The 21,290-nt window shown below is 39.9% G+C and overlaps 1 protein-coding gene across 1 annotated transcript in view; it reads left to right on the top strand.

The window, feature by feature from the left end:
* Nucleotides 1-14,671: 14,671 nt before the first annotated feature.
* LOC140908987 (uncharacterized) overlaps nt 14,672-21,290 on the top strand; it is a 153,132-nt gene continuing 146,513 nt past the window's right edge. Inside the window, exons 1-4 of the mRNA XM_073337200.1 lie at nt 14,672-14,768; nt 15,009-15,044; nt 16,447-16,509; nt 17,233-17,292. Of these exons, the coding sequence (XP_073193301.1) occupies nt 14,735-14,768; nt 15,009-15,044; nt 16,447-16,509; nt 17,233-17,292 (193 nt within the window). The 5' untranslated portion in view covers nt 14,672-14,734. The remainder of the gene's footprint in view (nt 14,769-15,008; nt 15,045-16,446; nt 16,510-17,232; nt 17,293-21,290) is intronic.

Genomic DNA, 21,290 nt, shown 5'->3' with positions numbered 1-21,290 from the left:
AGGGTGCGCTGAGACATGCCAGCTGCAGCACAGCAGGGCTAAGGCAGCTCCCTGTCCATGCTGCCTCCCTCTCTCCACGCTGCACCACTCCCAGCAGTGGCCGGCATGTCTCTGCAGCTCCTGTGTGGGGGCATCTCCTCACATTGTCCCCGCCCTGAGCGCCGACTCCGCAGCTCCCATTGGCCAGGAACTGTGGTCAATGGGAGCTGTGGGGGCAGTGCCTGTGGGCCCAGGGGTATTAGAGAAGAGGATTATAGTAAGTAGCTAATGTAAGGGTATAGGCCATTTTAGGCTATATAACTGCTATTTGGTGCTATTGCACAAAACATTCTTAATAACCACTACTTGTTGTAATCTTAGAAACAAAGTCATACTTTCCTTGTTTAGCACGGTAAGGCTGCAATACAGTCACTTTGTTATATATCCAGTGGTACCCATTCTGCTGAGAGTAAGTTAACTTTTTCTTTTTAGAAGTAACAGCCGCAAAACACCTTGTAAGGTTGACTGGTGCCCCTGCACAGTCTACTGTATCTGCACTACTGAAAGGTGCTGATAGGCTTGTGAATTTTGACTGGATGTATTCTTGTAATACATGTCCATGTGCACCCTGCTAGTACATACTAAAAGTTCCCTGGTGAACGTTGACGTAGTACTCTTTGAAACAGTACTACATCAACATGCGTTAGGGAACTTTAGTGCGCACCATCAGGGTCATCATGGACAGTTAGTGCACACTAGAATTTACACCTCAGCTGGCATGCGCTAATGCACTGTGCAAAGAAGGCCAAAGTCTCCATGTCCCATGCAGTTCTTGGCTTCTCTTCTGAATCTATCAATTAGTGCAACGAGTGGCTGTGAGTTGTCACGTGGAAGCTGGAATGGAGACCCACCCAACTCATCTTACCTAAGGGGCCACCAAGTATCCAATAGAAGGAACAACTTTTAATCCCTACTGAGCTGAACTAGATTAACTCTTTATAGCTCATATAGCATTGCCCTGAGACACCCTGTCCAAAAGGAAGTGCTAAGGTTACAGCTCCATAAGGCTGGGCATCTTAGCAATGAATGGCTGCTGATATGCTAATTGAAGGGGGATGTGCCCATGTAAGTATTATAATATATTTATTTATTTTGCACAATACAAAATCAAAGGGGTTTTCACAATTATTATGAACTAGTACAAAAAAAACCAGTTCTAGGAATATGTACCTGGAAAAAGCAACAATGGGGTAAAAAGCAAATTGAAAACAAATATTGCAAAACAAAAGATAAAATATAAGTAATAACAAGGGGAGGAAAATCGTGTTTGGTTGTTAATGCTTGTTGAAAATAAGTTAGGTCTGAGAAAAACTTTGACAGAACACTATCTGCACACAATAAAGTAGACTTACTCTTAGTTCTATGCCTACCTGTTAGGCATAGGACTAAGAGTAAGTCTACTTTATTGTGTGGAGATAGTGTTCTGTCAAAGTTTTTCTCAGACCTAACTTATTTTCAAAAACCTTAGTGAAGGTTTTTCAGTAGGCAGTAAGGATCAAAAGCTAGATAATGTTTACACTGCATGACCCAACTGATGTTGGTTAATTGAGGATAAAATACACAATATTTTTGAACAGTGTTTCAAACAGTTTTCATAACAAGTGGACATGAGGAAACAACTGAGGATCATTTGTTTTGTAGAAGAAGATATGTTTTTACTATAGACACAGGGTTATGAATATATGACCTTTTCATTAAAGTTTTAATCTTTTGTGTTGTTTTTAGTCTAATGAAGAAGAATTGAACTGTAAATATTGAAAAATATAGGATTGCACTCAGCTAGAATGACATCACCCTCAGAGACTTAGAATGTCTCTTTCAATAGATTGTTGTGTTTGTTAAGATATGCTTTTCCTTCAGTGATGTCTGTTGGGTATGCACAATTTTTATGCAAAATGCAATATTTTAGCTAGAAACAGCTCTGAAGAGAAATTAGTTTGCTAGTGGCTCTGTTAAAATGTCAGCTTATACCCCAAGTTACGAATAATACACACTGTGAGGGGAAACATGGTGGTTAAAGACCCAGATGCTAAATAATATAAAATAATGTTTTGATTCATTTTCTACACTGTTTAACTTGTACCCCTTCATGTGCAGGACAAAAGGAAACAGTGTCTCCTCATCTACTTGTAGAACAAAATCCAAGAAAGAAGCCTGCAGCACCAGCTGTTGAAGGCAAGTTTGATTCTTTTCTTCGTCAATTCACTCACTGGTCTTGATTCTACTGTCCCATTGACTTTGATGGAGCAGGTTCAAGCCTATAGACCAAAATCACTCAAGGGATTAAGTGTTTGCAGGATTGGGACCTAAGACTCTGACTGTGTGTAATCAGATCTGCATGGATTGGCCCAGGGCCCTGTGTGGAGGATCATTTACTTCAGTGAGTCTACAAGAGGGCAGCAGGGGCTTCCTGCCTGAATCAGATTGCAGGAGTGGGGCTAAATTTCTAAAGTGCATTGGGGTGTTTCAGGAGGTAAGGTGCTGTATAAATGTAAACAAGCATCCTTATTATTAAATGACAATGGTGGATTACTATTTCAGCAATTGTTATTTAGGAATGTTACTATATAATCCATTGTAGTTGAGAACAATATATCTTGCTCTATGTTTATTAAATTTACAGACTTACACATCAGCTGCCTCCCCATAATGCTAACCCCACTAAGTAAAAGTAAACTGTCAGCCCCCCTAAAAAAAGATCATCTTTAATTGTTCTGTCATGGCATTTTGTAATTTACTCACCTAATAATAATGTTAGTAAAATTGATGTAATACTAATTCTATTATTAAAATGGGACTATATTCAATCACTTTGAAAATATTACCATAGCTTGCATTTCTGGTTCTATACCACTTCTCTGTCTCCCCTTCTAATTATTGTCTAAAGCCTCTGAAACCAGTAAACTCCATGTCATTGGCTTCTGTTGCCTGATATAGCATGCTAAAACTGACAAGGCAGCAAGACCATAACAGCATTCACAAAATACTGTGCAGTCATTCAGTCACACCATGGCACTTCCTGATAATCTCTCAAAGGGGATTTACTTTTATACTATCTAGAAGTTTCACAGTGTAAGAGAAAAACAGATGGGACTGAAGCCTCATGACTTACAACAACTACAAAATCATATTAAAATTTACCTAAATTTAGTAAATAGAAAGCTAGGGAATGGTTTCTGTGGAATTTATGGCTAGAACAAAGAGTTAAATTTGATTAGACAGATACTTGTAATCTTATGATTAGTCTTAGTCAAAACGATTGGCCAAAAATAGTCAAGTGACTTGTTATCTCATTGCCCCAAATGAAGTTGGATGAATATTTCTCTATAAATACACTGTTCCCTTGTTTGACAAGAGTATAAATCTGTGGTTATTCTGAGACACATTATAGTGTATAAATGGATTGCAGTCCTGCCTACTTGAGTCAAAACATTTGAACCCTGCTTATCAGCAAAAAGAGGTTCCTATTGTGTTAAGCACTAAATGCCCTTATCCACCAATTAACAATAATGGAAAAAAGATATAATGGAAAAAGACTGCTCCATTTGTTGTGTGATAAGGGAAATCTTTAAATATAACTGTTGTACAACATGAACTAGGATCAAATTAATATTAAGTTCCTCATTTTCAAAATTATGAGCAATTACTGAGATTGCACATGGAAATGATCATTTATGTGTCTCACCGGTCATTTGTGTGTGTCATTAGATCATTTACGCATACAATTACAGTAACTGTGAGTGCAAATTAGGCACCCATTTGGCAAACACAAATTGGGGACATATTGTATGCACAGAATTGCACAACTCATTTCTTTTTAAGGCTTAGGGTCTGGTCACCAGGACTGAACGGTATTCATTCAAGAATTTTTAAGGAAATGAAGAAGGAAGAGCTACTAACAAAAGTCTGATATAAATAGCTGATATTTTGCCACCAGTATGGTATCTATGTTTGAGAAAGGAGATAGTGGTGCTCAGGGTGACTGTAGTCCATGAAATCTTATTCCAGAACTGGGAGGAAATCGTTGAGTAATAAACCACTGACCTAGGTGACAGTAAGAATAACTAGTACAAATTTAGGACTTTAAATTTGCAAAGCACTTGAATAAGCACTAACCAATTCATGAGTGTTATATGATAAGGAAAAACCAGAGAGGCCTTTGCAAATGATAATTAATTCTTTGAAATCAAGTGTTAACTAAGATGTTGGCGTAAACAAGAATTAGTGCATCATTTATTTAATGTAGGACTTCTGATAAAATGGTACGCAGGAAGCAGATTAGGAAATTTGTTAGCCAGTTAGCAGGAATATACCTAAAAACTGGTTGACAACAAAGAAAAAGAGTAGAAGTAGAGGAATACATCTGTCAAGGCTCATTCCCCACTCTGGCACTTTGAGTGCAGAAGGTGGGGACCCGCAAGGATTTAAAAAATTAATACTGGCCACTCCAGGCTTGTATTAAACTCCCAAAGTTACAGCTTCTCTCTGACCTTGGATGGGTAGATACTGCCACCATCCAAGGGCAAAAAACCGCTTAGGACCCAGGAAGGAGCACTTGGGAATTCCTCCTTGTGGGGTACCCTCAAGCCCTTTCACCTCCCCCCGCACAACCCCCCCACCGCCGGGGAAGAGCTGAGAAAGAAACCAAAGGAAATCAGCTGTTGCCACCAGCTAATTAAACAACATCCACAAACCTCTTAAGACACCAAAAATCCAACCCTGTTCTTAAAAAAGGTATATTTTATTAAAACCAAAAAGAGAGAAAATACATCTGGAACTTAGGCTTTTGCTAGATTAAAAATACCCCACTTACAAAATTTAAACATGAAGAATAACCTTCTTGAGATCTGGTTTAAAGGTTACAAGCAAAGCAAAAGCATTTGGGATTAGCACAGAGGAGTCCACAAACCAATAAGAAATAAACAGAAATAAACCTAATCACATCTTTCTAAACATTCCTAATCTACTTACATATCTGGGTTGTTAAATAAGTAGTTCTAGATATGATCTGATTATTTGTATATCTGGCCTTCAGTTTCTCACAGCATAACTGCTCCCTGTTCCCCTCTTTCCAGGAGACCCACAACACCCAGACAAAGGGAAGATTTTCCCAATTTTAAAAAGTTCTAGCTCTCCCATTGGCTCTTTTGGTCAGGTGCTGAGTCCTTTCCTTTTACCTTTTGGTCAGGTGCTGAGTCCTTTCCTTTTACCTGTGGGCTTGTTAACCCTTTACAGGTAAAGCAAGTAGAGAACAGCTACTAAGAGGAATTTTATAGCTAACTGGCTGGCTGGGCATCCATAAAAGGATCTCCCACCCTACCACTTCATTTAACACAATTTCTCAGGATGTAAAGAGAGCACACTGTAGGGCTGAGCACACTGGTTCAGAGAGACTGAGAATCCACTCATCCAAACTATTGTTTATGCCTGGAAGTAGATTAGCCATTGTTCAGGGCTTGAAATGTCAATGTTAGGATAAAGACAGCACCGGAAGAGGGGCATGGGGCAATCCAACAGTTGATGGGAAGTAATATGGTTTATGAATTCCCTAGATTGAGGTGGTCGGTATGTATCTATGTTCTGTCCCCAGTTTTGCCACTGACATACTATGTGATCTCGCCCCAGTTTCAACCTCTTTGTACTTCAGGTACCTCACTGGAAAAAATGGATGTAGCTACCCCTCTTTGTCAAGCATTTTGATCTTTTCAGATGAAAATCTCTGTCTCAGCCAGATCCAGTGTCCACTGGAAAAGAATGACCACTTTCTTCAGTGGACCTTGGATAATTACTAAGTGTTATTATATATTAAATTCTATCCATCCCTGCCTGTCACTGCCACCTCTCCCGTCCTCCCCTCCCCCGACAAAAATCTAACCTGTTGTTGCAAGTCTCAGATGTGGGGGAAATAAGGCTAGGCATTGCAAACCCTTCTATGTTCTTCAAGGGTGGGCATTGCTAATCCCCTCTGATATTAACTTCTGGGTGCAACTGACCAGGCTGCTAATCCAGTCTGGAAGGGAAAGACCAAATAATTACTCTGCTGATTTGGCTGGCTCTTTTTAAAAAGTTAATGCTATTATGGATAATACTCCCCAAAGTGCAGTGGGGGATTTTGAAATTGACAGTTTCAGGCCAGTTTTACAAAGGCAGTGGAGCAACCAGGACTGAGGAACAAAAAACAACACTGAGTTTTAAAAAAAAATCAGAAAATATGAAGGTCTTGGTAGGTACATAGTCAACTAGTGTTATGTACTTCAAGAGCTTCCTCAGCCATGGCATGAAATGACAAAGCCCCTTTTAAATCTTATATTTTATCTGCCTTTGGAATTTTCATATGGATTTGAAGCATTGCTCTCAACTCCATATATTGCCATCTAGAGAAAGTAGGGGCACTGGTTGTGCTTTGAACAAGCCCATTATCCATAGCCCTGTTTGCTCTGACCTGAGTATGCTTCTGTCTCTTGTATTCTCGCCCACTTCCTCTAACTCTGTTGCTTTACTTTCTTCTTCTGTGCATCCTCATTTGAAATAGAAGTTCTGCCACATGTGTTCAGTTCCCTGCTGTTCTGTGTGTGGTTTTCTTGTTTCTGCTCACCAGTTTGCTTTGTTTTCTTCCCACAAATTGCATTTCATAGAATCATAGAATCATAGAAGATTAGGGTTGGAAGAGACCTCAGGAGGTCATCTAGTCCAACCCCCTGCTCAAAGCAGGACCAACCCCAACTAAATCATCCCAGCCAGGGCTTTGTCAAACCTGGCCCTAAAAACCACTAAGGATGGAGATTCCACCACCTCCCTAGGTAACCCATTGCAGTGCTTCACCACCCTCCTAGTGAAATAGTGTTTCCAAATATCCAACCTAGACCTCCCCCACTGCAACTTGAGACTATTGCTCCTTGTACTGTCGTCTGCCACCACTGAGTACAGCCTAGCTCCATCCTCTTTGGAAACCCCCTTCAGGTAGTTGAAGGCTGCTATCAAATCCCCTCTCACTCTTCTCTTCTGCAGACTAAATGAGCCCAGTTCCCTCAGCGTCTCCTCATAAGTCATGTGCCCCAGCCCCCTAATAATTTCTGTTGCCCTCTGCTGGACTCTCTCCAATTTGTCCACTTCATTTCTGTAGTGGGGAGCCCAAAACTGGATGCAGTACTCCGGATGTGGCCTTACCAGTGCCAAATAGAGGAGAATAATCTGCTGGCAACGCTGGCTCGATCTCCTGGCAACGCTCCTACTAATGCAGCCCAATATGCCGTTAGCCTTCTTGGCAACTGCTGACTCATCCAGTTTCTCGTCCACTGTAATCCCCAGGTCATTTTTGGCAGAACTGCTGCTTAGCCAGTCAGTCCCAGCCTGTAGCGGTGCATGGGATTCTTCCATCCTAAGTGCAGGACTCTGCACTTGTCCTTGTTGAACCTCATCAGATTCTCATGCTGAAACTCATGCTTGAGTTTCAGCATGAGAGTGGCTTTTGTTAGAAATGTGCATCTAGCTAACATACTGTATATGACATATGGCATCTAACTGGCTCAAGGAGAAATTCCAGTTTACAGCCTCAGTCCATGAATATAACACTGGCAGAAATAACTAAGGATATCTACATTACTAAAGCCAATACAAACTTTGATAAATCTTCCTTGATATATGGAAGTGTGGTTCTCTTGTATAAATCACCGTGCTGGTGTCTGGGCACCATCTATCAGTGACCTTTTTTTCCTTCAGACACATGGTACTTCATAATACAGTACATCATTTTTTTCCTTTTGTACAATGAAATCATTTACGTTTAAAACAAGTGGATTCTAATGGAAGTGAACCAACAGTTTAAATACAACAGAAAGCATTCCAAATCAATATACTGTATGTAATGTGTGCTCATATCAGCTAGTATTTGTTGTGGTTCATATTTTCCTCTCTATTATGTGGCACAGAAGACAGCAAATGAGTCTAAGCTTGATCTTAAATGTTCCAGGCCAAGAGATAGTGGAAAGTCTCTGTTGGAAATACCATAATGCAGTGTGTTATGCTTTAGCCCACCTTTCACAAGGAATCTGTTGGAAATAATCTAGAAATCTTTAACTAGATATCCTGTAGCAATATCTTTTACTAAATAAATGTGATTTTTAAAAGGTTCATTTGGGGGTTTTAGAGTATATAAAACAAATTATTTTAATAACTCCCTGAATCCACTGTAAAGATAGCAAAAACTTTGAGATGATATGAACAAGGTTTCAAAGCAATATGCTCATTGGTTTAGATTACAAGTTTTAGCTATGAACACTAATGATTTAGCTATGATGAGGAAAAGTCTAACTCTTCACTGTTTCAGAAAGCCCTTGACATTTTATCTAATGAAACGAGGCACTTCTGCAATTCTTCTATTTTAGTGATGAGAAGAAAAAAATTAACCAGTCATTGGAAAGAACCTACTAAATTTTAGAACACTGGATTTAAATACATATATATTTGCATAGGGTTTCATTATGCAGATTTCAATCATTTAACTTTATTTTTGTTCAGATTAGCATGGCAGACAAACTACATTAAAAATAGGTTTCAGAGTAACAGCCGTGTTAGTCTGTATTCGCAAAAAGAAAAGGAGGATTTGTGGCACCTTAGAGACTAACCAATTTATTAGAGCATAAGCTTTCGTGAGCTACAGCTCACTTCTTCAGATGCATATCGTGGAAACTGCAGCAGGCTTTATATATACACAGAGAATATGAAACAATACCTATTCCCACCCCACTGTCCTGCTGGTAATAGCTTATCTAAAGTGATTTCCAGCACAAATCCAGGTTTTCTCACCCTCCACCCCCCCACACAAATTCACTCTCCTGCTGGTGATAGCCCATCCAAAGTGATAACTCTTTACACAATGTGCATGACAATTAAGCTGGGCTATTTCCTGCATAAATCCAGGTTCTCACATCCCCCCCACCCCCATACACACACAAACTCACTCTCCTGCTGGTAATAGCTCATCCAAACTGACCACTCTTCAAGTTAAAATCCAAGTTAAACCAGAACATCTGGGGGGGGGGTAGGAAAAAACAAGAGGAAACAGGCTACCTTGCATAATGGCTAAGTCATTATGCAAGGTAGCCTGTTTCCTCTTGTTTTTTCCTACCCCCCCCCCCAGATGTTCTGGTTTAACTTGGATTTTAACTTGAAGAGTGGTCAGTTTGGATGAGCTATTACCAGCAGGAGAGTGAGTTTGTGTGTGTATGGGGGTGGGGGGGATGTGAGAACCTGGATTTATGCAGGAAATAGCCCAGCTTAATTGTCATGCACATTGTGTAAAGAGTTATCACTTTGGATGGGCTATCACCAGCAGGAGAGTGAATTTGTGTGGGGGGGTGGAGGGTGAGAAAACCTGGATTTGTGCTGGAAATCACTTTAGATAAGCTATTACCAGCAGGACAGTGGGGTGGGAATAGGTATTGTTTCATATTCTCTGTGTATATATAAAGCCTGCTGCAGTTTCCACGATATGTATCTGAAGAAGTGAGCTGTAGCTCACGAAAGCTTATGCTCTAATAAATTGGTTAGTCTCTAAGGTGCCACAAGTCCTCCTTTTCTTTTTACATTAAAAATAAGCATTCACCAAAATTTACCTAACAAAGCCAAAACAAGTATTTTAAATAAGTGGGATTTTTTTTTAAGTTTTCCAAATCGCCACACGTAATTAGCAGCTCCTTCCATGTAAAAGCACCATGACTGAGAAAAACTTACTTGGATAAAGATGTGTTGCTCTTTGAGATACAATTATGCCATATTTCCTTAGAGAGGCAAGGATAGCACCATTTCAGACGGAGCAGGAGTCAAGGCCTACAATTCCTCTAGTGGCCAGGCATCTCCTTTTCCCAAACCACAGAGATTCCTAATCAGATGCATACACCCTCCAAGGGGTCATTCCATACCCTTCCCAGCCTGTCCCCTGTGCTGCCCAAATGCAGACAGTGTTGATGTTGCCTCACTTACTTGGCCGTGCGCTCCTACCCCTCCTGAGTAGGAGCTGTAGCCACAAACAAGGTGAATGCAAACCCAATCAGCATTAGCCACTGCAGCAATTTTCTGTGTACTTTATGATCATGGTGATCATGCCACACACAGTGGCTCCTCTCTGGCTCTTTTCCCCACCAGCCACACACCCTGATTTCCCATTGTGCAAGTAAAGGGGCTGTTCTTGGCTACATAGTTGAGGCTAGCATGCCACCTATCTTTTTCCCCTGTGTGTACTGTCTAGCTTCATTAAACTGGTATTTGTGTTCTTTTGCTCCCCTCTGTGTTCTTTAGTGAGGAGAGCATATGGCTCCATGTTATTAACAAACAGTTTTTGTGCTTAATTCAACACAGGCATGAAATGGAAAGTCTGTCATCACCCCATGGGGAAATCACGAACTCTTGTGTGGGTCACAGGAAAGCACCAAGAATTTCAGATGTGATAGTGCTACTTGCATACTTTCCACAGCTCTAGCAAATGTCTACATGTAGCAATCTTCAAAGCTTCCAAATAATATTTGAGATTTGGGTTTGAGCACAGTAAAATAGCTTCAAAGACAAAATCAGTACAAATTCACCAGGAGCTCAAGTTTTACTGTGTCATCAGTGACCTCTGTGCCTCATTATTCCTTCACTTGCTTAGTCTAAGAAAACATTATATTGTGCTGGTTGACTGAAATGAAAAGGTACAGTGTAAAAAAGATTTGCAGTGGTTACTGAACTTAATTCTGGCCCAGACATGCCCAGGTAAGCCAAACAAAAAGGCTTACATGTTAAAAATAGCAGTTCTGCAAACATCAGATCAATTTGATTTGGATTTTTGTGACCTTTATGGACTTTTCAGTAACTTGATCAACACAGACAGTGTTACTTCCCTCAGAGAAAATAATTGGATCAAAAAGGACAAACTCATTTAAGAAATGGCTTTTTAAAGGGACTTTTCAAGTCAAATTTGACCCCAAATTTAGATTTCATTTAAAAAACCTCTAAGTGTCCATGAAACTTAATATCAATAGAAATGTTACCATGAAGTTTCTTTTAATTCCCCTTCAGTGTTTCAATCCAACACTGCAGCATTTTGCAGCTAATGCATGTGAAAACGACTAGAACCCAAAGTTCATCTGACCAGTCTAATTTTATTCTCCATGTTAAGAGAAATGCAAAAAAGGAATGGAACAGCATAAAGAGCAAAAATATAATTAGTCTTTTAACCTTTAGAGTGAAATCTTGGTCCCCACTAAAGTCAATTGTAAAATTCTGATTGACTTTACAAGGGCCAGGATTTCACTCTGGTTTAAAGAAGAAAAGTATTCTTAACAGATAAGGAAATTTGCTTTATTTTTAAAATATACTTTTTTGTTTCTCATGTCTCTTTAAAAACATAAATTATGTGAATTTAAGGTGTGCAAGTTGGTTTGCATAAAATTAAGTGCAGACTTTTACCCAAAACTTATGTTGAAACTGAATGAAATTTTCTCTGAGGTTCCGATAAACTAAATTAACTTTTGTTTTAGTCAGTTTGGTTTTCTTTTTTCTGTACATCTCTGTGTACTTCCTCGTTTCTTCCAAGACCAGAATCATTAGACAAGAAAGGCTGTTGTAATATTTCACAAAACCAGACAATATCAAGTCTCCCATGAAAGCTTTTATCCTGGGATTTCCAGACAGCAGGGATTTTGATAAGTGCAGATAAGCTTTGTATAAGCATCTGAACTTTAGGTATGTTATCTGAACCAAACCATTTCCAAACCTTTTGACATTCACTCCCACTAGTTATTTTTACTTCTACATATTCCTCTCCACAACACACAATATGGATGGCAGTATTTTGGCACTTTCCTTACCTCCTCTTCTTAGAGGTGATGGATGGGCAGACAAGTTCTTTCAGAGTCAGCACTAATGTGACTGTTTGGAGCATCTGGGAAGGTATGTGTGGATAAGAGACGCTCACAATATCTTCCTCCTCCAGACAGACTGCATCGCTTGTGTAACACCAGGCCTTGTAACTCAAGTGCATTCCTAAATTTAGATCTCCCCAGCATTGGCACAGCAACAGGCTGTTGTTACTCCCAAACCTAGTTTGAAGTGGTACACTTTTTGCATGTTAATAATACTGTAACCTCTCCTCCCCCTGCCTTTCAAGAAGTACTTGACATCACAGGTAGAGAACAAGAGAAGTTGTAGAAACCGATGAAGGCAATTCAACCCACTATATCTTTTTTTGTTTGTATTAAATCCACCTTCTTGCTTTTTCAGCAAATCTTTCAGTCCCCTCCTCTTCAGAAATAAATCTAAACTAATACTGAATTTTTCTTTGCGTCAATCAATTTGCATCAATCAATTTTCCAGTAACCTGTTCCGTATGTTGTTTATCCTTCATATGTAATAGTTTTGCCTGGGTTTCCCATTTAGTGGTATGGGGGCTAGTGCTGCAGATGACATTCCAGATGGGGTCTAAAAAGTACTTTACAAAATAAATTCTGAACTTCATCTCTCTGAGAAAATCTACTGTCTGTCTTCGGTAGAGTAGTGCTGAACTACTGTTTAGTAAATGATAATACATAAGTCATTTTTCTTGGTCAGTCTCCTGGAGGATTGTTTCTTGTAGCATAAATTTCCTAGGTTGACTCCTGATTTTCCAACTAATTATTTATATTTGTCTATATTGAATTATATTTGAGGACAGCTAGAGTAAGCTTCTGAATGATCAAAATCCTTCTGAATTTGATTGTGTAACTTGCTGTTCAGTGTCTATTACATATCCCCCATAAGTGGTTGGTCCACAGAGGTTTATGAGCCTGCTATAGCTTCTAGTTATAGGAATTAATCCTTTAGATTAACAGAAGGGGTTCATTATTTTAGTGCTAAAGGCCATGAGTTCAAACCCTGCATACAGCCTGAACAGGGTTGGCTAGTTTCCTTTATTTTCTCTGCCTGCTATGTTATGGTACGTCTACATGGCAGATTTTCCACGTCTTACCATGTGTTTTTGTATCAAGTTTAGATAGTCCTCCATTGCCATTCTCACAATTCCCTATATCTCTATTTTCTGGGCCATGTACCAAAAGCTACCTGTTGATTCATATACCCTCGCGCGGCATTTAGCCCTTCATGTTCCATTTAGTTAAGTTTATGCTTGGAAGAAGCTCACCCATTCTATGCTTCAGATGTGGCAAGTTTTCTGTTGGCATTAGACATACTTCTTAACTTGTCATGGTCCAAATGTGGAATGTGATACACAAAAAAGACAGTATGTAGGACACAGAAAATGTACTCATGCAGGACACTTAAAATTAGGTGGGATTCCTTCTTTTACTGTAAATAACTCTTTCTATAACCTCAGTTTAATGATTCCTTATAATTTGCAACAATAATAGTAAGGGACATCAAATCTGTGTGAAACTTAGATAATGTTGGGGCTACAATGAATGACATCCCTCAGAATGTGGTACGCTGGAGAAGGGTGGCAGTGGCAATTTATTATAGTAGAATACATTGGTGGAATGACTTTGCAAAGCAAACAGTTGTGTTCAGTATGGGATTTCTCCCAGTCCTCCAGGCCCCCATTGTGAAACCGGACTTCCCAAAGGCATTTCCCTCCCTTTTTTATGCAGATATTCTAAGGGCCCTTCCTCTGAAACCTGTGCAAGGGGAAAGGAAAGCTGAGCTGGAGTTAACTCCTTTTCCATTGTGGAGCAGTTACCCTGCACCCTATCACAGGAGCACATTTGCATATAGTTTTGATTTGGTAAGAATTCTAGAATTGGGATCTGCAGTTGGGGCTCGATTATTGTTTCCTGCCTGTCAAGGCACAGGTTGCCTTTTCAGAGCACTGCAGGAATCTCTGAACATGGCAGATCTGATTGGTGCGCCGCTTACTCTTCCTGCCCTCAGGAACAGTGAACAGAGCACCAAAGACAGGGGATTTTGTGCTGTCTGATGCACTGATAGCACTGATAGCACTGATATATGGTGAAACTGAGTTGCAGCCACACTGTGTCATCTCACAAAGGAAACATTAACACAATGGCTGAACATGATTTTTTTTTTAGTCTTTTCTCACTTCATGTAGTGCTCAAGTCACTTTCCAGTGCTTCCAAATTGAGCATCAGTGGTTTCGATAATAGGCCAGATCCTGAGAGGCAGCCTGATCTCCTTTGGATCATTCTGGTGGCTGAAATGAGACAGCAAGCAACCGAGTTTCCCTAGTGAGGGGTCCCACTTGCCCCTGTTTTAGAGCAGAGGGAATGGGACTAGTAGAGAACCAGCCCCAGGATCAGTGGAAGCTGGGCACAGATGAGGATGTGGCCCAACATAAAAAGTCATATGCTCACAGTTTTTATGTTGTTATGCATATTTTCTTTACCTCTACTAATGTCCATATTGCTGATTGCACACAATTTTTGAACTTTGCATTGCTTGATCAGTGCCCTGGTTAACCATATGCGTACGTATAAGCAAATCATTACTTTGTTTGTAACCAATGGTCAGCTTAAACTTAATCATGATTAACTGGGGACTAAATGGGGGAATATGAGGCACATAAAAGCAGCTGGGTGAAACAGTTTGTAGAAGAATCACTAGGGACTCGTCTTTAGTTTTCCCAAGCTAATAAAAAGGGTGAAAATGACCAAATATATTTAAAATTGATTAAATCTTGAGATACTGCTCAACATTTAACCAGGGATTTATCATGTCTGCTAGAAAGTCAGAGCCAATTTGGTTCAGTAAGATTCCTTCATGTTGATAAACTAGTCCCCCTGTTTTATGCAATGTACTCGTATTTGTGAAACCAGTTCACAAAGACCAAGGGGTTTATAACGTCTAAGAAAGTGTCTATTTTTGTATCAGTCACACATATTTTTGTTTGCTTCTTTAATTTCTGAAAGCATGCTGTGCCGTATTGTAATTAACTTTTTTGCATTCCCTGTTTTAAGAATATTCTTTTTATATATGTTTTCATGCAGAAGAAAAGCCTCTTGTGATAGCTAAGGAAGTGAAAAGTAAGTAACTTAATTTTTTCTTTCTGTTGATGTGAATTTATGCAAGGGCTAATAGCATATTTGTTGCTTGGATTTGCTAGCTTCAGAAAAGCTTCTTCTACCCCAGAACAATTTTCAAGGAAAGAAAGAGTCTCACTTTATGGACTCATGATCTTTTGCATGTGCTATTCTGTATAACAATATAGGCTAGCTTCTTGTACATATTCATAATAGCAAAGCATCACAAAATAAAAAGCTATAGCTCTGCTAACTCAGCTGATACCCATAACTACACAACTTGAAAGGCCAAACCTGGATGGCTGTGGGGTGGGCAATACAAAGGGCAAATATGTTTGCTGTTATTTTACTAGCATTTAATGGGAATTCATTCCCTAACAAAGAGAGAGAAAGACAACAGGAAAGGAGTTTCCTGATGGCTCATACCTAATTCTATTCTACCAATTAATAACACTTATGCAATAAGTAATTAAATTGTTGTGGCCTTCATAGAGAAAAAGCTAATTTCCAAGTTTCCCAGTGAATCCATAAAATAGAGACAAATGAATTTAAAAGATAGTCATGTTCTTTAGTAGACAATGGTTTAACTGCAATTCACCATGAATAGCAGATATCTTGTAATGACACGTTTAAAGGTCCAATTCATAAAAATGTTATGAGGGTATATTATTTATATAGGCTTTTGATGGTATTCTGCACTTATTGCTGAGTATCTCTTGCAAGTTTTTCTATTGTCAGTCAGGATTTATAGGGGAAGCACTAAGTCAGAACAAATGCAGGGTTACTGTATCACTTCAAAAATTGTATTTATAATAGGTTAATTGGTATAATTGATTGAATAAGTGCCTATTTCTTAAATAATTACCTGGTGCACACACTGGCTCCAATTCTATCCTCAGCTTTGTGTGGACTTGCTGGAACATAGAGCATGTTTATATATTTGAGGGGATGACAGTAGTGTTTTTAATAAGTGACTAATTGGTCCAGATTTGCATGTCTTCTCCGTTGCATGGACTGATCTCCAGATATACGTTTTCTGCATTGTGATGGCAAATCTTCCAAAGCATACTTCAGTTGGCCAAAACTGGGTAGATTTAATAAGACACAGCACGGAGGGAATATGTACCATCTGAAACAGGTTGATCTACCCAATGGCACAGTTTGGCCTAATATAAGTATAAACATCTGTCACAAGTAGTCATGGTTTACCAGTGTGGGTGCCATAGAGATGAGACACATCTGGGTAGACAAGTCCTCCCACAACTATGCTGTCTTTTTGCCTCACTCTCTGTTTAAGTATTGGGCCTTGTTCAAGTCTCTTACCTTATTGTTTTATAAAATGTGGGTCATTGTTCTTTAGTAAGATATAAAAAATCAACTGAACTTCTTTTAAATCTTTTCTTAGGAACAGAAGAGGAAAAGAGGATAACTCAAGAGAAGAGAGCTATTCCTGAAACTAAAAAGAAAGGCATGGAATTAGAAAGTTTGTTGAGAGGCTGATCCAGCTCCCATTGAAATCAATGGCCAAATTCCCATTAACTTCAATGGTGGCAGATCAAACCCTAAACTTGCAGTACCACAATGCTCTCCTATTGGACGATCTTCCCATACCTTAGTAACATCACCATCCCATGTTTTACTACTTTTTCAGTTAGTGTCAATATTTTAAGGCTTTTCCTGGTTGACAAGCCAGAGAACCAATGGCAAACCTGGTGGTTTAGCCCCCTGGTTGTGAAGCTGTCCATGGCAATTGTAATGTTTGTCCCTGATATAACAGGACATGGCTATATTGCCATATGTGAAAATGGTGGGACATATAGCTTTGGACTCTGCATGCCAGTTTCAATGACATCAGTACCATGTCGTTTTGATAGTAATGAATAAGATTTGCAGCTACCACTGGTAACTTAAATTAAAAGGTACCACATTCCTGCACTGATGAGTCTTGCCTGGCCTTTCATGAATTATTAAGTATCCAGATTATCCAAAATTGATGCTGACTGATTAATTTTCATTTTTTATCTGATTGCTTTGTGACTAGGTGTGGGCAATGGCTAGAATCATCTGATCTAAATTCAAAAATAAGTCACATTTTTTCAGTATGTGCCCACCAGGGCTTGGCTGACTGCATATTTGAATGTGTGATTCATAGTTCTATCATATCAAATGACTTTCTTTAATTAAATTTTAGAAAAAGAAGAAGAAAAAAAGAAATCCCCTGAGACGACTGTCCCTGAAATAAAAAAAGCAGGTAAGAAATTGAAATATGTCGGGTTTTTCAATAGACGTTTGATTATTTAATATATGTATTTTCAGTGTTTATACATTTAAAGTAGGTTAATATTTAAATTCCCATTACTTAAGTCTGCGGGGTTCTCCCTTATTCTGTGGATTTGGGATTTGGACAGAAATAAGTCACCCTCTCCCCACTCCTGACACCAAATTAAACTGTGGCATAAGTAACCCCACTCAACGTATTCCATGTTTGGGATAGCTGGTGGATGCTTGATTTTTTTTAAAAAAGTAGTATATGTAAAGTGGGGTTCAGCTCTGGCCATAATTTTTTCAGGGATAGTTATTTCACATTCAAATAATTTTAGGTCCAAATGGTAACAAGTAGCAGGGGAAATAGGTAGTTAGTTGTCTAAGGCTTTCTCTATGTTGGGAGAAATGAGTTGTGTTAGAAATAATATTAACAAACATGCTTTAACATGAAATCATAGAATATCAGGGCTGGAAGGGACCTCAGGAGGTCATCTAGTCCAACCTCCCTGCTCAAAGCAGGACCAATCCCCAATTATATCATCCCAGCCAGGGCTTTGTCAAGCCTGACCTTAAAAACTTCTAAGAAAGGAGATTCTACCACCTCCCTAGGTAACGCATTCCAGTGTTTCACCACCCTCCTAGTGAAAAAGTTTTTCCTAATATCCAACCTAAACCTCCCCCACTGGAACTTGAGACCATTACTCCTTGTTCTGTCATCTTCTACCACTGAGAATAGTCTAGAACCATCCTCTTTGGAACCACCTCTCAGGTAGTTGAAAGCAGCTATCAAATCCCCCCTCATTCTTCTCTTCTGCAGACTAAACAATCCCAGTTCCCTCAGCCTCTCCTCATAACTCATGTGTTCCAGACCCCTAATCATTTTTGTTGCCCTTCGCTGGACTCACTCCAACTTTTCCACATCCTTCTTGTAGTGTGGGGCCCAAAACTGTACACAGTACTCCAGATGAGGCCTCACCAATGTTGAATAGAAGGGAACGATCACGTCCCTCGATCTGCTCGCTATGTCCCTACTCATACATCCCAAAATGCCATTGGCCTTCTTGGCAACAAGGGCACACTGTTGACTTATATCCAGCTTCTCGTCCACTGTAACCCCAGGTCCTTTTCCGCAGAACTGCTGCCTAGCCATTTGGTCCCTAGTCTGTAGCGGTGAATTGGATTCTTCCGTCCTAAGTGCAGGACTCTGCACTTATCCTTGTTGAATCTCATCAGATTTCTTTTGGCCCAATCCTCCAATTTGTCTAAGTCCCTCTGTATCCTATCCCTACCTGCCACCGTATCTACCACTCCTCCTAGTTTAGTATCATCCGCAAATTTGCTGAGAGTGCAATCCACACCATCCTCCAGATCATTTATGAAGATATTGAACAAAACCGGCCCCAGGACCGACCCTTGGGGCACTCCACTTGATACCAGCTGCCAACTAGACATGGAGCCATTGATCACTACCCGTTGAGCCCGACAATCTAGCCAACTTTCTACTCACCTTATAGTGCATTCATCCAGCCCATACTTCTTTAACTTGCTGACAAGAATACTGTGTCAGCACTACTGAGTGTAGACAAAAGCAGGGCTGTTTTTTTAAAGTGATAACTAGGAACAAATGTTAATGTCCTGTCTACACTAGAATTTGCAATCATTGTAGTAATGATTTAGTGTTGACACATGTTCAAGCATGTTTAAAATTCAAATGAAGCTTCTTCCCATGTCATTTTAATATCTTTCATTTCTGCTTTTATTGTGCATTTCCAAGTTTTCCTTGGTCTATCGCATCCCCTCTTGCCCTGGGAATTTCTGTCCAGTGCCTGTCTTATGTTGTTTGATTCTTTCCTTCATGTGTGTTCTCGCCATCTTTATTTTTGTTCCATAATTTTCTGTCCTATCAATTTCTGTTTCTTCCTCCTCCAAAGCTCTTTATTTGTCTTTTTTTTTTTTTTTTTTGGCCATCTAATGTTGAGGATTTGTCTAAGGCAGCTGTTTAGAGAAACTTGAAGTTTAGATAATAAGGTCTTGATAAGTCTCTAGATTTCAGCACCATTCAGTAAGATAGACTTTACAATGGTGTTAAATAGTCAAAGCTTAGTTAGGAGGGAAAAGACTCTGTTTCCCTAGATTGGCTTTGGGGTTGAAGAGGCATGTCTGGTTTTTGCTATTCCATCTGTTCCATCGTTTTTGCTCATGGTGCTGTCAAGAATTGCAAAGTGTTGGACCTCTTCTATGCCAACCTCATAAAGTGTTATTGGTATTTCTTGTTGGATGTTGATTCTCATGATTTTCATTTTCTCTGTGTTGATTTTCAGCCCGACTAATTGTGCATAGGTTGGAGATAATTTGTGTTAGCTTGCTTTTCTCCATGAGTATGGGTCAGCAGGTTGATGATCTGTTACTGTCTCTGCTCCATTCCTGTTATATACAGACTCTAAAGTTCTTATCCATTTGCGCAGAATTGCAATGTGATCAATTTTGTTCCCTGTTCTGTGGTCTGGCTACCTGCCAGTTATCTTGTGAATAGTACGGTGAGGGGAAATAGTTCCTCCAGTGACCAGATCATTCATTCCACAAAAATCAGCAAATATTTCCCCATTTTTGTTCATTTAACAAAGGCCTTATTTTCCCATAATTACTTCCCTGCCTGTATTGTTGCTTCCCCCCCACCCCCACTTTCGTGTTCATGTCTCCAGTTACCAGGAGGACATCCCTTTTCAGGACCTTGGCTACTTCTGTTCACGGAAGTTTTCTTATTCCCATTGGCTAGCTAGATTTGTTAGAGAGTAGCACTGAATAATGGGCACTTTCTGAAACTTTGATGTAAATTGTGGTGTTATAAATCTGTCAGGCTTTTAGCTGCCCTCCTTGACAGTATCAGATTATGCCATCTCTATGTACATTACCCGCTGCCAGGAATGAGGACTTGCCGCTGTACCTGCCCAGTCTCCTGGGAGCCTATGAGCACAGCTGAGCCACAGCAGGGCTGCCTGATTGACTACTCCGCCTCTTTGGCTGAGAAAGTCAGCAACCCTGCTCTTAAGCCTAACAGCAACAACTGATCTGTGGCTGCTCTATACATACCCCCACAGCTGCAATCTCTCCTTGCCTCACTAGCCTTACTCCAGCCCTGATCCTGGCTTATTCCCAACCTTGCTACTGTCCTTCCAGTCTGCTCCAGCCTTGCTTGGTCCCTGGGTCCTGACTCTGGCTCTGTTCCTGGCTTGTAACTCCAGCTCTGACCACATCTGTGCTAGGCCTGACCATTTCTGGTCTGACTGCTAAGGCTGACCCCATATCCCGGTTCATGACATTGGCATTCAGTAGCCCGGAATATAGTAGGATGTGTCCAGGTGACAGTTATTTGTCATGATGTTACCCATCTCACTTCACTTAGGCCTAGTATATCTAGTTTATATTTGTCCATTTCTTTTGTTACTTGGGCTGTTTTACCAGACTTATATAGCGTTTACATGTTCCAGATACCCATTTTAGTTACGGATTTAGGATGGAGAAGATTTGTCAGAGGAGTAGCTTCCTTTCAGGTTTGGCCACTTTGTATCATCTTCTCTCTTTTAGGTCTAGATGAGTTAAGTTGAATTAGGTTCGGTTTGTTGAGCTGAGCAGTAGTGTAGGTTTCCATAACAGCCTTGTTTTTTTATGGGAGCAGTTGTTAGCCCACTCCCAACCAGGCCCTACCAGGAGGATTGGTGGACTGCCTTTGGTCTGGTTTCTAGTCTTCAGCCTGGCATAGGTGACCTTACCAGTTATATTCCCACTAGCATAGTTTTCAGGGTCATGGCACCATGCAAGCTGTCCCACCACATCAAGGCATAGTCCTTGGGGAAGGAAACTACATTACATGCCATGTAATTCAGAAATGAAACATCTGGTTTTGATGCTATCTCCTTTTGAACCCCTAAAAGCAGGAAATCATAATGGAGGAGACAAACTACAGTTTACAGTGTTGCCAACTCT

Source organism: Lepidochelys kempii, chromosome 3, assembly GCF_965140265.1.
Source record: "Lepidochelys kempii isolate rLepKem1 chromosome 3, rLepKem1.hap2, whole genome shotgun sequence".
Lineage (NCBI taxonomy): Eukaryota > Metazoa > Chordata > Testudines > Cheloniidae > Lepidochelys > Lepidochelys kempii.
This window is presented reverse-complemented; position numbering and strand designations above follow the sequence as displayed.